Source organism: Asparagus officinalis, chromosome 2 (assembly GCF_001876935.1).
Source record: "Asparagus officinalis chromosome 2, Aspof.V1, whole genome shotgun sequence".
Taxonomy (NCBI): Eukaryota; Viridiplantae; Streptophyta; class Magnoliopsida; order Asparagales; family Asparagaceae; genus Asparagus; species Asparagus officinalis.
In genome coordinates this window covers 80,205,017-80,222,723 of record NC_033795.1, presented here as the reverse complement: position 1 = coordinate 80,222,723, position 17,707 = coordinate 80,205,017, and the positions used below count along the sequence as shown (strand labels likewise).

Below are 17,707 nucleotides of genomic sequence, written 5' to 3'. Positions count from 1 at the left end.
TGTGCAACCGAAGTTCATGGGAGTTTTCTGCAAGAGTTTTTTGGGGTTTAGTGTGATTTTGAAAGTCATGGGGGCTTACTAGAAAACACAGAAAATTCATGGAGGGTTTAGTGTAGGTTAATTACTGTTTTATTTGGCTAAATATAAAATAAACTCTGAACTTTGCACAATTATCATATAACTGCCCATAATTTTTCAAGTCAGAGAGAGCCCCTTAGGTTTAGGGACTATCAGAAAAACCTCCTTTCACTATAAGATCTTCTCAAAATAACATGTCAAGAATGTGAACCCTAACCCTAATTTTTACTGTTGAAAAATGTCTCTCTATGTAATTTTACTCATCCATGTAAAAAATTGCAATGGATGTTGTGAAAGGGGGTTTCTTGATCAAATCCAAGTTAAGGAGGATTTTCTGATGTTTAGTCATTTTATTGGTTCTTTTATTGTATTAGACCCTCGACCCTTTGTAAATTTTATTTTGAGTCCTTTAACCTTCACACTGCTAATATTCATCTAGACCTATTTAAGTTACTTTGATATGCAAACAACACTTTCAAATATATGAATCCCAAGAATGAGCCGTATTTTGATTACAACTATGAACAAAAAATAGGTAAGAGAATGTTATTTGGGAAAAATGTGTCCAGGCCCCAAAAACAGAAACTTCATGTGCTACAACCCCTTCTAGTTTTCCCCATGTGGTTCAGCCCCTTGAAGTGTGATATTTTGTGCTGCAGCCCCTTTTAACAATTATTACATGTCAGCTAAGCTAAAATCCCCAAAATAACATTATCCCCTCTTCTCAATCCTTCAAACCCAGTTCTCTCTCTCTCTCTCTCTCTCTCTCTCTCTCTCTAAAAACAAGGGCTTTCTCAAGCTCGTCGCTCTGGCCCTCGCCCTCCTCGCCGTCGTCACCTCCGCCCAGGCTCCCAAGCCTCCCCCGAGTTCGCCGCCGCCTCCCCTCCTCTCCTCCGCCCGACCTCGTCGCGGTAGCTCGCCGTCGCTCCCCTTCTCGCCCTCGACTACGCCGGAGTTCGCCGCTGCGCCTGCCACTTTTAAACCCTATAGTATGGTAGGCCGGAGGAGGATGACCAAGAGAAAAGAGTGGATGATGCCCAAGAAAAATGAAAATGAAGGGGCTGCAGGCACAAGGAAAAAGGTCTAATTTATAAATTATTATTCATCAAGTGACCTTAACATTCCAACTTTTATAAATTAGAACTAACGTGGTATAAATTAGAACTAACGTGGTTAAAGTTAGAACTAATATGGTTAAAATTAGAACTAACGTGGTATAAAATAGAACTAACTTGGTATAAAATAGAACTAACATTGTATAAATTAGAACTAACTTGGTATAAATTAGAACTAATGTGGTATAATTTAGAACTAACGTGGTTAAAATTAGAACTAATTTGTTATAAATTAGAACTAACTTGTTATATATTAGAACTAATATGATTAAAATTAGAACTAACGTGGTATAAAATAGAACTAACTTGGTATAAATTAGAACTAACGCGGTATAAATTAGAACTAACACGCTACAGAATAGAACTAACACTGTGCAGATTAGAACTAATTTATACCGCGTTAGTTCTAATTTATACCAAGTTAGTTCTATTTTATACCACGTTAGTTCTAATTTTAACCATATTAGTTCTAATTTATAACAAGTTAGTTCTAATTTATAACAAATTAGTTCTAATTTTAACCACATTAGTTCTAATTTTAACCACATTAGTTCTAATTTATACCACATTAGTTCTAATTTATACCAAGTTAGTTCTAATTTATACAATGTTAGTTCTATTTTATACAAAGTTAGTTCTATTTTATACCATGTTAGTTCTAATTTTAACCATATTAGTTCTAATTTTAACCACGTTAGTTCTAATTTATACAACGTTAGTTCTAATTTATGAAAGTTGGAATGTTAAGGTCACTTGATGAATAATAATTTATAAATTAGACCTTTTTTCCTTGTGCCTGCAGCCCCTTCATTTTCATTTTTCTTGAGCATCATGCACTCTTTTCTCTTGGTCATCCTCCTCCGGCCTACCATACTATAGGGTTTAAAAGTGGCAGGCGCAGCGGCGAACTCCGGCGTAGTCGAGGGCGACGAGGTCGAGCGGAGGAGAGGAGGGGAGGCGGCGGCGAACTCGGGGGAGGCTTGGGAGCCTGGACGGAGGTGGCGACGGGGGAGGCGGCGGCGAACTCGGGGGAGGCTTGGGAGCCTGGACGGAGGTGGCGACGGCGAGGAGGGCGAGGGCCAGAGTGACGAGCTTGAGAAAGCCCTTGTTTTTAAAGAGAGAGAGAGAGAGAGAGAGAGAGAGAGAGAGAGAGAGAGAGAGAACTGGGTTTGAAGGATTGAGAAGAGGGGATAAGGTTATTTTAGAGATTTTAGCTTAGCTGGCATGTAATAATTGTTAAAAAGAGGCTGCAACACAAAATATCACACTTCAAGGGGCTGAACCACATGAGAAAACTAGGAGGGGCTGCAGCACATGAAGTTTCTGTTTTTGGGGCCTGGACACATTTTTCCCATGTTATTTAGATGACTTAACTGATTTGGGGTTGTAAATTTAGAAATATAAATATTTGAGAGCTTAATATAAAACTAAGAAATACCTCAGCATCTAATACTAGAAAAAACACTTTTATTTATATTTTAACAAAGGAATATTGGTTTGAATTATGTTGTTAAATAATACTAAAAATTTTGACATAAAATTGAGAAATTTCATGAGCTAGGAAGCATAAACTGGAACATCCGACCAGATACTTTTTCATATAATCTCAAGAGGAACAAAAATATAAAATTGGTAAACACTATTCGCAGCAACAAGCTTTGAGTTAACTTAAAATAAAATCTGAGTTATTTACATTATGCTGGTAATTAAACTTACTGATTTTAGCTAGAGAGAATAGCTTGAGTAAACAATAATTTGATATGACCAAAAAATTGAAATCTCTCTCTCTCTCTCTTACAGTTTAATTATTTGCAAATCATGAATATGGGGATTCGGTGACAAGGGGCGAAAGTTCAAGGGGGTTCTGCGAGACACATCAAAATTCAGGGGGGGTTATGTAAGGTAAGCAAATATCAAGAGAGGTTCTTTAGAGAACACCGAAAAGATCAGGGGGTTATTAATAGTACAAGTCCCAAGCATCCAACCCGTTTTCGTTTGTTCTTAAACCCGGATCCGACCCGTTAAGCTCCTCAGCCCTAGCTTCACTTCCCTCCTCTCCTCTCTCCAAAAACCCCGATCCGAAATCCTAATCCCTTCTCCCTCGATCAGAACTCGGAACTCGAAACTCGAAACCCTAGATCGACGAACGCACACCGGAAGCGAAAATGTCGATCCGAGTCTTAAACCCTAACGCCGAGGTCCTCAACAAGTCCTCGGCGTTGCACATGAACATCAACGCCGCCAGAGGCCTCCAAGATGTGCTCAAGACCAACCTTGGCCCTAAAGGAACCATCAAGATGTAATCTTTTTCTCTCTTTTTTTCAGTATTTTTTCCCTCTTTTCTTCTTGTTTTTTATCTTTGTTTTGGTAGGCTTGTTGGTGGAGCGGGGGATATTAAGATAACCAAGGATGGGAACACGCTGCTGAAGGAAATGGTAGTGGATCTTTGAAACCCTAGTGTTTTGATCTTGTTGAATTTGTGAGAGTCAGTTTGGAGTGTTCTTTTTCTTGGCAGCAAATACAAAATCCGACGGCGATTATGATCGCGAGGACGGCGGTGGCTCAGGACGACACGAGCGGGGATGGGACGACGTCGACTGTGTTGTTTATTGGGGAGTTGATGAAGCAGTCGGAGCGGTGCATCGGTGAAGGTTTGTGATGCGTTAAAATTTTAGCTTTAGTTTAAATAGTGCAATTTCAGTTGATGTGCTTATCATATATTTTAGGAAAATTATTAAAAATTTAAAGCTGTCTAGTTAAGCCCTTAGGATTTATCTTTATCACAAGGTGATTGTTAGTGGTATTGAGATACATGCACACAAACATGCGGTTCAATGGGTCAAAACTAAAAAGTATATTAGATAGAAGAAATGAACGTGTTTGCTTGTTGGTCCTTCAAGAGCTCATTCGTTGTGAGCACTGTCTAGTATCAGTCAACTGATATGCATCTTTGCTTTGGGACTTCAGTGTGATGGTACTTGAACTAATCACCCAATCTTTGATGTATACAAGGATGCTTCTTGAGTTTGTGATTAAACAATTGTCCCATTTTTCTTTACTTCGGTTTCAGTATTACACACAAGCACCTACGGAAAATTCCACAATGGATCACAGGATTGAAACAATCGTTATGTTATTGTTTCATTTGAAAAAATGTTTCAGAGCTTCTTATAAACATGATGGACTGCGGATCAATACGTTTAGATAATGGTATCTATAATTCTTAGGACACTGCAGGGTGGAAAAGCATTTAAGTGGAAAAGGTGAGGTGTTAAAGTAGATCCACAATGGCTGATGGGTAAAGTACAAAGGGTGAAAAGAAAGGACACCTATCAAAGTTTCATACTGTTGATGCAATACAAGTGCTAGAGATTTCATGTATGGACTTGGCTCAACCTATTTCTTTTGTTTGGATTAACTGTGTTTTTTTAATACAATAGATTGGGTTGCTTGAAAGTAGAAGTGCGCAAATAACAGGTTAATTCGAAATTGCCCCTTTACTGGAGTTTTTGGCTTTATAAATGGAAATATTCTTACCCATACATTGTTTTCATCGTTTTCCTGACAAGGAATAACACTTCCTAAACACAAGGAACTTCGAGACATCATTTACCCATTATTCAAATTATGATTTAGTCTTTTAATTGTTACCATCATCTTCTACCCTCAACATTTTCTTCTTTCAGGTTACATATAGAGCCGCACTTTCCTTGCTGAGAACTCCGTTTTAATTTATATGTACCAATACTTTGTATTAAAATAATTATCAACATAAGGCCTACAGCTTTGCTTAGTAACTTATAAGTCCTCTTTCATTTAAAATCAATTTCTTTACATGTGTATACTCGCTTTTGTTAAATAAATGATGAACATTTTTTCCAAAAGGAGAGCATGTAATTACATATTTCCTAAAAATGACATTTTCCTATAAAAACAAGCTTTTTTTTAGCTCAGGTGGGGAATAAAGCCTTGTTTAATCACAGTGCCATTGATCATTATTTCTTTGTTGCTTTGTTTGGTAAACTTATGCGGTGAAATTTGGTCCAGGGATGCATCCGCGGGTGTTGGTAGATGGATTTGATATAGCTAAAAGGGCAACTCTGGAATTCCTTGAGAGGTTTAAAACACCTGTTGTGATGGGTGATGCACCTGATAAAGAGATCTTGAAGATGGTTGCAAGAACAACTCTTAGAACGAAGGTATTTATTCTTCTCTTTTCTAGCATCATGATTTTTTTCCCTTTAGTATTTCCTTGCATCTATAATGTTAATTGATCAAGACTTTTTTTTCTTGCAGTTATATGAAACACTAGCTGACCAGTTGACAGATATTGTCGTTAATGCCGTAAGTGTAGATTTGAACTTATAATTATTATGAGCTCGTTTTCATAATTTTCTCATAAATTTCTCACAATTTCTATTAATGATGTGAACTTCCATTTTATCTTTGCATGAATAAGTATTTTTCCCCATGAGGCAATTCTTTGATTATTTTATGTCCTCATCTCTTATTATGTTACATGCTTTCACTAAACTGTATGGTTGTTTGTGTATCACACAATTATTTATCTTTATCTCAAATAAAGTGCATGTTTTATATGGCCAGGTGCTCTGTATCCGCAAGCATGATGAACCAATTGATTTGTTTATGGTGGAGATAATGCACATGCGACACAAGTTTGATGTTGATACAAGATTGGTACGAGTTTCCTTCTCTTATTCTTTTATGTTTCCGCTATATAACTGCCTAACTGGATTAAAAGAAGTTGTGTTCTTATTACATTCATTGCACAAGCATATTCACATCCTTGCAAAATTTTAGCTTGTAGTCGAGTCTTATAAAGAGAGAATTTTTTGGTTGAAAATTTTCACACTGCTACTATGCAGGCTGCAGAACCAATTTTGGCCCCATCAATCTAAGAAAGTTTGAAAAGTTTGGAGGAGGTAGTTTTGGAAGAGTTCTATGTCATTTCTTTATTGTTTATAGTTAATTATTTATACATAGTGTTTTCTTTGGGGACTTGGGTAGATGATAAAGGTGTGGGTACCATTTGGAAATGGTTTGTAATAAAAAAAAGTTGCTAAACACTGAAGCTTGCCTGGGTTTAGGAGTTTAATCTTCTACGTAAGTTTGGTGGATCAGCTGATACTTAAATGTATCATTCATACTGTATCAGATGTTAGGCAAGCTGATTTAATCTTGCAAAAGCATTCGATACTACTAATATTTGCTAACAACAACTAAAACAGGCTAACTTAGCTAATAATGACTAAAAGAGGCTGATTTAGCTAATAACCACCAGTATAGGCTGATATTGGTTGAAACCGGCACATGTTACTTGCAAGTTTACATGTAGCCTTAACTACTCTGCTTGTTGTTTTTCTTTTTCTTTTTCTTTTTCCTTCCTGCACGTGGTTAATTAGTAATCTTAGTCTATCTGTTTGTTGTCTTGCTTCTTCTAAAGTAGATGTGTTTTTCGTGAAGGTTGAAGGTCTTGTCCTTGACCATGGTTCTCGACACCCAGATATGAAGCGCAGGGTGGAAAATTGTTATATCTTGACATGCAATGTATCTCTGGAATACGATAAAAGGTACCTAGAATTAATTTGATTCCTTAATCTATGGATGCATCGATCAAAATGTTAAGCAATTAAAAACAACATGTGCAAAAAATGAGTGTAGCACAAATGAGAATGTGGTCTTGTGGGTATACACTATAAGATAGAATGTGAAATGAGTGTATTGTAGTAAAATAGAAGTTGCTTCTATTGAGGATAAAATGAGAGAGAATCGATTAAATGAGAGAATCGACTAAGGTGGTTCAGACACGTAAAATGGAGATCTTTTAGTGCATTGGTTAGGAAAAGTGATAATATTACAGTTAAATGGGCAAATAGATCTATAGGTAGACCTAAGAGAACTTGGTTGGAAATAATTAAGAAGGATCTAATAATGGTTAACTTAAAAGAGGAGATGACCCATAATAGAAAGGAAGGTAAAGTAGGATTCATGTAGCCGACCCCAAATATTTGGGATAAAGGCTTTGTTCTTATTGTTGTAATCTATGAATGCATGGAAAAAAATTACAGTCATGTCATATATCAAAGCATTGTTTGCATTGGTCACTAACTCATAGTTAATTTAAATAATTAATTAAGATTTATGTTTGATCTTCTCCTGTTTGTTGATTATTTGTTTGATTTCATTTCTTTCACATGCTTACAAGTAAAATGTCATATGTAGGAGGTTGTTTGAAATATTATTATTAAACTGTTTGCCCTATGGAGTATAAAATGAGAGAATTCATTGAGATGCTTTGTTCATGTGCAAAGGAGTCAACTAAATGCACCAATTAGGAGATTTGATAAGATCATAAGTTAATGTGGCAAAGAGGACTAGAGTTTGACCTAAGAGAACTTTGTTGGAATCTATTGAGAAGGATATTGTATTATACTATTAGTTAGTGTAGAGATGAAGCCTTTGTCAGTTGTCACTTCTCTTTCTATTTGCATGATGATTGTTTGGTATATCCCCAAGCGGACATTGATAAGGCCTCAGCAGCCATACTCTTGAGCACACTAAACAGATCATGAACTTTTGTCAAGAAACAACCATTTTTCGATTATGGACTGTTGAAGATCCAACCTGATGAAAATCTTTATTTTCTAACTGAAGGTTGGCATCCTAGTTTGGTTTCGACCTACCTATTTCAGATTGCCTTTTCTGGTAGCTATGATGTTTTCAGCCTGAATCCTTACATTGATATTTAACAAGTAATATTATATTAAGAAATTCAAGTGTAACAGAAAGATAATAGAAACTTGCATGTATAATGAGCTTACTCTACTCATCCCATTTTTCAGGCCTATTATTGTTACTGTTATCCCTATTATGCTGTGTCGGAGTTTTCCTATTTTTGTTTTTTCTTTATTTTCTTCTTGGCGTGCACATTTTTTTGGTGCATACATGTGATTTTATTTTTAGTTTTGTTTTTTTGGGGTGTGTGTTTTGTTGTTTTTTTGTTGGGGGTGCTTATTGCTTTTTTTGTTTTATTATTATTATTATTTGGGGGGGGCATGATTGACATGCAACTGAACTATCATAGGAAGGCTTAAGGTTGTTTTAGTTTTAACCCCTAGTTTTGACCTTTAGTTTATTCTGGTTATACATCTATGTCTATTACTGCATCTAAGCGGTTATTTCAACTCTATACTGTTCCAATATCAGCTATTGCAAACTTTTCCATCTTTTAAAGAGTTATGCTCCTCTATGCAACTGGTGTAAGAAGCGGTCTTTGAATTTTGTTTAGGATGTTTGTTAACTACCTTCTCTGTTTGTATCCACTAATAAACCTTTTATTTCAGTGAAATAAATGCAGGGTTTTTCTATTCCAATGCTGAGCAGCGAGAAAATATGGTTGCTGCTGAAAGGCGCCAAGTTGACGAGAGAGTTCAAAAGATTATTGAACTTAAAAACAAGGTTTGGAGTATGTTTCATTTTACCGTGTTAAGCAAGTATTTCCTATTCACTTGTTCACATTTAATTTTTTTTGTTGTAGGTTTGCTCTGGCACTGACAAAAACTTCGTTGTGATCAATCAAAAGGGAATTGATCCTCCATCATTGGACCTTCTCGCAAGAGCAGGGGTTAGTGTTGCTATCATGTGATTTTCTCTTATATCGTATGCTGCTATCAAATTTTCATTTGTATTTGTAGCTTTTGACATGTTGACATATGAATCTTGGAGCTTCTTCCCCTAAAGGACATTAAAATCTGGAGCTGATAAGAAAATATCTTATCTAAACCCGAACTATAACGTGACAAGGACCATAATATCTGAATCTTGTTTGAACCCGAAAAGAAAAATTGGCTCTGAATTCAGATTCATATTCTTCTTTAGGGCATTTAAATCTAATATTTGGTTTAAATTTAAGTTTCACGTTTTCAATTTAAAATGTGGGTACAATAGAATTTGAATTTTTTTCTTTCCAAAAGATCAACTATATTTGACTTACATGTTTTGCAGAAAAATAGAGTGTCACTCACACTTGGTATACTATTGTACACAATGTTTTAAATATAAGTCGATTTTTTCGATTTATCCCCGATATATAGGGTTTGGGCTATGGTCGATACGATTTTTGTAAAAATATATCGCATATAGTTTTGAGCCGATTTTTCCCGATATATTGGTGTAAATCCTATAAATCGGCCGATTTTTCGTGGGCTAAAATCACCCGATTTTTCTACAATTTACATTCTAAGTGAACTGTTTCGCGTTTGGAGACAAGAAACCTCTTTTTTCCATATTCGACCCACATACACTAAACAAAACAATACTATCATATTCTATTTCGCTTCCACTAAACAAAAACAATTGGTAAGTGATCTTAAACATGTGTTATTTACATACTAGTATGTTTATGTTTTATTAAATGTGCTTAGATTACTTTTTAAGACATTATATTATATATGCTCACCATCCGATGTAACACTCCGATTTTTACTACTTATGCCCGATATATCCCGATAACTAGGATCCAATATGAATTTTGGTCATCCAATATATTTCCGATAACCGATATTTAAAACATTGATTGTACATAATATGGGCCAGGAAAATTTCAAATCCAGATCCAGTGTTTTAGATTCAATTTGTTCAGCCTGAATCTGATTTTGGTCCAGAAATTTCAGGTCCAACTCTATTTTATACCTAAAATCAGATCAGATTATCAGGTTAATTAGGAGGTTTCTTATGATCAGAGTTTAATCTTGTTCATTGACCAGCGAGCGGTCAAATATTTCAAGGATCAACTGCTAGTAGTCTTTCGGCTTTTACTAGCATTAGTGATAAACAAAATGGTTAGTTAACTGGGAAAGGTTCTCTAATTCTGTGGATTAACATAACAGGAAAGTGATCTCTGCACTTTCACAAATTATAGGGCATTTTCTAGCAATAAACAATTGATAATGGCCATCAAAGTTAATTTTTATAAAGTAGTCCATCCTTAAGGATTTGTTCTCTGTACCACCTATCACTCTTATGATAGTTCTTTTTTCCCCTTGTTAGCTTCAGTTAATTTGCTGCCATTCTGCTTGTATAAAAATGCTTCTATCTATTAATTATTAAAGACCCATTGAGATTTCATAGTCAAATAAGAACATCTGAGAAGTTTTTCATGCTTATATCTCTAAACGTATGTCAGTATTCTTATCTACAGATTTTGATTTGTTTGCAATTGTTTGCAATTTACAGATAGTTGCTCTCCGAAGAGCGAAGAGGAGAAATATGGAAAGATTAGTTCTAGCATGTGGTGGGGAGGCTGTGAATTCTGTTGAGGGTTTGACTGAAGATTCTCTTGGTTGGGCTGGACTTGTCTATGAGCATGTCCTCGGAGAAGAAAAGTATACCTTTGTGGAGAATGTGAAAAACCCGCATTCTTGCACAATCTTAATTAAAGGTGCTCTTAAATAATTTATCTTAATTATTTTTCTCCACACTTTCTGGATTTGAATCAAACTTCTCTATGTATAGGGAAAGCTCACTATATTTGCCGCCTTGTTAACTGCAGGACCAAATGATCATACAATTGCTCAAATCAAGGATGCTGTTCGTGATGGACTTAGATCCGTTAAGAATACAATTGAAGATGAGGCTGTGGTCCTGGTGAGAATTAGGTCATCCATTTTCTTTCTAAAAAGTAAACAGTATCAATATTTGCTATTCTTCTTTCAAGGTTATTTGTTTGGATTTCATTATAATGATATGTTTTCTACTTAAGCTCTCGTGTCTGTATAATTATTGTAATGAAATGCACCCTTATCTGTAGTTCTGTACCTTAAAACATTTAACAGTTTAAGCCTTTCAAAATTTTCTTCATTTTCTGTAGCAACTAGAAAAAAGCGGATTCCAAGAAAATAAAAATTAATAAATCTTTTAAAGAAAATGTTTGGACAATAAAACTGGGGAAGAACTTTTTTACAGAAATTTTAACATTTTCAGTAATGGCACTAATCATACTGCTTCCTTATAATTCATTTTGAGCTCCGATTCCTTGAAGCAAAGCTCCTTTCCTTTTTTATTATATAGGGTGCAGGGGCTTTTGAGGTTGCAGCCAGACAACATCTGATCACCAATGTGAAGAAAACTGTTCAAGGAGTAAGTCATACGTTCGAGTCCCTCTCAATTAATTTTTTTGCTTCTGAATCCTTAATTAAAAACAAGTTCTATCATCTACCAGCGTGCACAACTTGGTGTTGAAGCCTTTGCTGATGCGCTTCTTGTTGTGCCCAAGACTCTCGCAGAGAACTCAGGCCTCGATACACAAGACGTCATCATAGCTCTCACGGTAAATTTCTCTTGATTAATTACTTATACCATACTGTTCTCAACCAGTCAAGTGAATAAACAAAAAAAAAATTATTAGGGAGAGCACGATAGGGGAAATGTTGTGGGTTTGAACCAGCAAACAGGGGAGCCCATTGATCCACGCATGGAGGGCATCTTTGACAACTACTCAGTGAAGCGCCAAATTATAAACTCAGGGTATGTAAATGTTTTAACATTTCATAACTTCATCAAAATTTTGTTACTTATTGGGTAATTCTCCATACCCCCACCCAAACCAAAACCAAACCAAAAGAAAAAGTAAGTAACACCCCTCGCCCCAAAGGGCCTAAACAAAGAAGTTTGTCCCATTTTGAGATGACCTCCAATTTTTTTGTTTTTCCGTTTTTCTGAATATATTTCCAAAAAAAAGGAAGAACCCCTCGCCCCCAAGGGCCCAAACAAAGAAGTTTGACCCATTTTTAGATGACCTCCTAAATTTTTTTCGTTTTTCTGAATATATTTTCAGATTACCTTTGTGGGTTAAAGCGTCATTTCCAATTTTTTTGGGGTTTATCTCAAAGTGGGCTAGATTTTTTTGGATATTTGTGAAATTTACCTTCACTTATTTGGTGGACCTTGCAATTTGTAACTGCCTGTTATTACATGCACTGCAGGCCAGTTATTGCCTCCCAATTGCTGTTGGTGGATGAAGTGATCCGAGCTGGTCGCAACATGAGGAAACCGAGTTAAATCACTTTTTGCAGCAAATCAATAGTTTCGTTACCTCTCGGTTTGATATGGTGTGTTCTTAATTTTGTCGTTAGGACAAAATCTTTCCCAATGTATTTGCACACCTTTGAAAATTTTATCTAGTGCTTCATGAAGATGAATTGAAAGTATCATGTGCTTCTTCAATGAGATTTGTGTTCATCAAACCAACAGGGCCTTACTGCTCAGTAGTGCTTGTTGGCTGTGGCATTTGATTTTATGATTGTTGAACTTTTAAATGTGATCATATGGTGTCATGTAAAAACCCTGCCATAGGAGGAAAAAACGTTTTTGTTTTTACTACGTGGGGGCTTTATTGATATAATTTCTTTGTAATGGGATGATGGTTTCAATATGCGAACAACGTGCTTATTTTGTATCCATATCCTTATCTACAAAAAATTCAGATGCAACAACACTGACATCGTTTTTGTTCTAGGCTCTCTTGCTGTTATCCAAAATCTGCGTGGACGTGGCATTTTTAGATGGTATTTACAGCATTTTCAGATGGTGTTTAATTGTGAATATAAGAGTACATTTTACCCCCTGACAATTGTACATTTTTAGATGGTATTGCTGAACTCTCACATCCGTTAAAGTATCAATTTACCTATTTTGCCCTCAAACTATGTTTATGTTTTCAATGAGGTCATTTTGTGAGTCTACAATCAAATATTTAACAATTTTATAACGAAAAATATTTTTTTGCATTTCTTCATGGGCTATTATATCAGTTTATCACTCTTTTCCTAACTAAAAGAATATTTTTTAATTATTTTCTCCCAAAACATTTTACCCTTTAACTATTATTATGAATTAAAAAAAATCATTTTTAAGATTGCAGAAAATACCATAAATGTAAAAAAAATACTATCATGTAATTAATATGTTAAATATTTGGTTGTAAGCTCACAAAATGATCACATTGAGCATAAATTAATATTTTACGGGGCAACTTGAGAGTTCACCAATACTTTAACCTGGAAATGATTATTTTGTCCTAAATTAAAACACACCGAAATAAGCTTGCTCTTCTCTCTGTATTTATGTACGGAAAATTTGTGTCAATGCCCCAAAGATGTATGTGGCCCAGTCCCACATAATTATTTTCCATATTGTTTAGCTGGATAAACCCAACCCAAAATGTGGCTTAGCCCCAAAAGCTTAAATTCGGAGAGAGAGGAAGGCTAGCAGTGAAGGATCGCATTAAATATGACACGATGGTGAAATTGGAGGGGTAAAAAGGGGGATTTCCCTCCATCAATCGTCTCTCTAACATTTTATCATCTCATTTGTTATGTTATTCTCTTATTTATGGTGTTAGGATTTTTGTTCTTTAACATTCAACAATCCCCTTATGTCCTAAAATTCCCTCCATTATTCATCGTAGTTCCCCTCCATATTTGTGGTGAGAAAAAAATCTCATTTGCATGGTGTCCTTGGGTGAAAAAGCCATATTCTCGATGGTAACTTCTTCAACAACCTTTTTTGAACTGAAATCGATGTGGCTGATATGTTAAAAGTCCCACAAGATGATTTATATAAATATAAAAGGAACCCAATCTAAGTTTTGTGATTGAGAAGAAAATAATTTGAGGCGTATGGTGGAGTATAATCCAAAATTGGTTGTTTGGAGATCCATATGCAAGCTATTGTTGATATAAAGGGTTCTATTCTTGTAAACACTGAGAAAGTTCCTCCTAAAATGTAAGCAATCGTTAAACTTAGGTTAAAATTGTGATTATTGTGATGCAAGCTTTGTGATTTTAGGTTTAACGTTACATACGATATTCACATGTTAACTACTGGTTGTCAAGCTTATCAGATATGTGTTAGCTATAATCGCTATGTGTTAACTATAGGCCTTAATTATTAAGTTCAGCAAATACTTATTAGGTTTAACGATTACATAATAACTTTAAGTCTTAGTAGTTAAGGTTGCTAGATAGCTGTTAGTTTTAGTAATCACATGTTAACTATAATTTTTTTTAATAATTTTAAGAAAAAAATATTATATTTGCTATTATTTTTTGTATTGATTTTTGTAATTTGTCTGGGTTTTAAATTTGTGCAGCAGTAATACTTCTTTGAACTCAGAATATAATTATACTACTCTCACTGGTACTTCTAGTTTAGGGAGGATTCCGAATGATTATTTGTCTGTGAGAATGCAATGAGATCAGATGACATTCTTAACAACATTTCCAACATTCCTCAAGTGTGGAGCACTATATTAACTGAAAAAGGGTCAGCAAATTGAAAGTATTGATGAATTAAGATTCGCTTTGCAATACTATGCTATAGCAAAAGATTTTGATTATGAACTTGCAAAGAATGAATCCAATTGTATCCGAATTATTTGTTGATATAAGGAAACATATAGTTGCCCTTGGATGTTGTTTGACTCTCCTATTAAAAACGAAATGAGACTTTCTATCAAGAAGTTTGTGAATGAACACACTTGTGGGCAACGTAGTAACACTACAGATCAATCAAGAGCATCTCGCAAATTTATAGCGACCCAATTGCAGCTTGTGTTGAATTTACGGCAAAAATCCACCCTATTGATATGCAAAAGTAGTTCCTTACGCAGTATAGACCGATGATTGATAATAGTAAGATATAGTGGGGGTAAAGAGAGAGCACAAGGGGAGCTATTCATATATCAAAACAACAGACTTGGGATGCCTTGTGCACTACTATTAGGGCACCAAATCTTTTCACATTGATATAGAATTTAAAGCAGCAGAAAGTCCTGAATATCATTCTCTGCATTTGATTCATAAGAGTTTCCAGTCACCATTCAAAATGCCTCCTCATGCTCTGTGTTGATTCTTTCTCTTTACCCTTTTCTAGCTTCTGATTTGCCCTTACACTTCACTTGTCCCCCTCCTGGAGGCCTAAATATCACATAATGCTCAAAATTGCAACCCTCATAGACATCCAGTGCTGCTGCTTCATCCTCGGTTCAAGCTGTTTTATGAAATTGTAATATGTACCAAAACTTGCTGTAGGCCTGATTTCAGTTGCAACTGCAATCTTTTTCCTGTAAACATTAGTCTTTAACAACTACTCATTGAAATTCTTAATATTCATTGGACGCTATTAACGTAAACGTAATAGTTATCGGTGAAACTTAACCACCAATGAATAGTGTTAATATCTAATGCTAAAACTTAACAAGTATGGTTTAAAGTTAATAATTGTTGACAATTATTTGTGGACCATGGTGTAGGTGTGTACCTACTTTTATTGTCGGATGCTTTATATGAATACTTTTATTGTTGGATGCTCTATATGGAAAAAAAAAAGAAGAAGAAGATAGATTGACTTTTAGTTTTAGATTAAAAAATATAGTAATTGGGGTCAATTTGTGTTGTCATGCCTCTGACCTGCCATATCTAAATACTTGCATTAGAGTTCAGTGACCTATTTAGATCATAACCAGCAACTTGAATGTGTACTTTCTCAGTAAAACTTCAGTCAATGACTTGTAAATATACATTGCTCGTATCAATAATGAAGGCATGAGGCTCAGCGATGTCCATCCTAGAATTTTGTATAGAGCATATACTTAATACATGAAAAGACACATTACGCGAATTTGTATATAAATTGTTTTGGTGCCTAGTCTTCTTTCTAAGAGAAATTTTTAATTTTTTTTATTACTAAGGGTAAGTAAGTATACAACCCAAATCCTTGAAGAATATAGTCCAAAGCCCCCCTCTTCTTTTCTAAGAAGAATTTAACTTTCTATTTTCGACAAAGAAGCCCATAATTTTTATCTATCTTTTCTTAGAAGCTCTTAAGTTTTTATTTTCTGACAAACATGCCCCTAGTTTTGCCTCACTCTTCCAAGAAACCCCCATCATTCTTTTTCTTGACAACGAAACCTTAAGTTAACAAGAAGACTTGATGGTTTCTTAGAAGAGAAGGTTAAAAGTTAAGGAGTTTTTAGAAGAATAGGGCGGAAAAAAATTATTGAGGACTTCTTAGAAAAGAGAGGTAAAACTTATAGTTTTTTTTTGTCAAAAATAAAAATATAGGGACTTCTTTAAAGAAGGGAGTGAGGGGATCTTTACACTATCTCCTCCAAATCCTTACATAAACAGGCGACCAATTTAGATTCTATTAACATTCTACAAGTAAAATGAGATGAAAATCATCATAAATATTTTTTCATCAAACTATTATAGTTAATGGATTTTAACTTAAACGGACATGCAATGTACATATGACAATTTACATGTTTTCATCCTTATTTAGTTTTTTCATGGAGACCCTCTTTAAAATAGAGTAATTCTATAGAAATTATGTTTGGTTTTTAATTTATATACAAATCACTTTAAAAGGTTTTTTTTATCGCAATCAACCACCTATATCCACTTTTTAATTAATTTTTTCGATAATTGATCCCACCTATCCTATTTATAGATAGAGGTTTGCTTCGGTGCTCCAAAAATAGAATTTTTTTTAATTTTTAAATTAACAAAAATAACAAATGAGTTAACATAACAAAAGGGTATTTTAGTCTTTCAAATTATCTTTCTACCTGCTTTCTCTATATCCTAAACCGCTAAACGCAACGAAAGAAGAAAATTCACCAAGGGGATTACCGCCTTTGCTCCGCCACACAAAAAGAAAAAAAAAGAAAAGAAATCAAAGAGAGAAGGAAGAAGCCGAGTTAACGATCTCATGTGGGGTGATATATTTTCAAAATTCTATGTATTTTATATGATAACTATCATAACTTCGTAAAACACCCAATATATGTAAGTCACAAGTAATAAGAATTACAGGCCAGTGAGTTGGAGAAAGGTTTGCTCTTTCAGCATAGTTAAGTTGTCGACCCTTTAGTGGTTTATGAAAATGAAGCATTTGAATTGGGTGACTGTGAAGTTTTGAAATTGAGTTGTCGACCCTTTAGTGGTTTATGAAAATGAAGCATTTGAATTGGGTGACTGTGAAGTTTTGAAATTGAGTTTGTTACTTGAATTTAAATATGCAAAATGAAGCATTTGAATTGGGTGACTGTGAAGTTTTGAAATTGAGTTTGTTACTTGAATTTAAATATGCAAAGAAAAATTCCTCAAGGACCCAAAATATGGGACCAATAGGGGGGCAAGTGAGGTGTCAAACTCTTATTTAAAATTGAGTTTGTTAATGATGGCCAACTCATTATCCAATAGGAGGGGGACACCTCACTTGTCCCCCCTATTGATCCCATATTTTGGGTCACTGTAACAAAGCTCATATGCAAACCCATAGGTGAATATGGTCAAGAATACTTGGTTATATTAGTCTGTACATGTTATATTTGCGAGTAAATATTAAAAACCTAATACTGAGAGGGCTTCTGTTTGAAAGAAAGATAGGTCCAATAGAAGTAACGATGGAAAATGCGAAGCAATTAATAT

At 34.9% G+C, this 17,707-nt stretch overlaps 1 protein-coding gene across 1 annotated transcript; it reads left to right on the top strand.

Moving 5' to 3' along the window:
• LOC109831773 (T-complex protein 1 subunit zeta 1-like) lies at positions 3,259 to 12,712 on the top strand. Its single transcript, XM_020399184.1, has 15 exons — positions 3,259 to 3,492; positions 3,565 to 3,628; positions 3,709 to 3,844; positions 5,241 to 5,392; positions 5,490 to 5,537; positions 5,799 to 5,891; positions 6,678 to 6,784; positions 8,558 to 8,672; positions 8,752 to 8,838; positions 10,449 to 10,653; positions 10,765 to 10,859; positions 11,283 to 11,351; positions 11,434 to 11,541; positions 11,620 to 11,738; positions 12,197 to 12,712. Exons 1-15 carry the CDS (start codon positions 3,359 to 3,361, stop codon positions 12,270 to 12,272), a joined length of 1,608 nt encoding a protein of 535 aa, XP_020254773.1. The 5' UTR covers positions 3,259 to 3,358; the 3' UTR covers positions 12,273 to 12,712.

Bases quoted from the DNA above. Each gene is read 5' to 3' on its own strand.
- LOC109831773 (XM_020399184.1), top strand. From the start codon at position 3,359: ATGTCGATCCGAGTCTTAAACCCTAACGCCGAGGTCCTCAACAAGTCC. The intron at 5,892-6,677 runs GTACGAGTTTCC...TTTTTCGTGAAG, and splicing joins TTGATGTTGATACAAGATTG to GTTGAAGGTCTTGTCCTTGA. The intron at 6,785-8,557 runs GTACCTAGAATT...CTTTTATTTCAG, and splicing joins TCTCTGGAATACGATAAAAG to TGAAATAAATGCAGGGTTTT.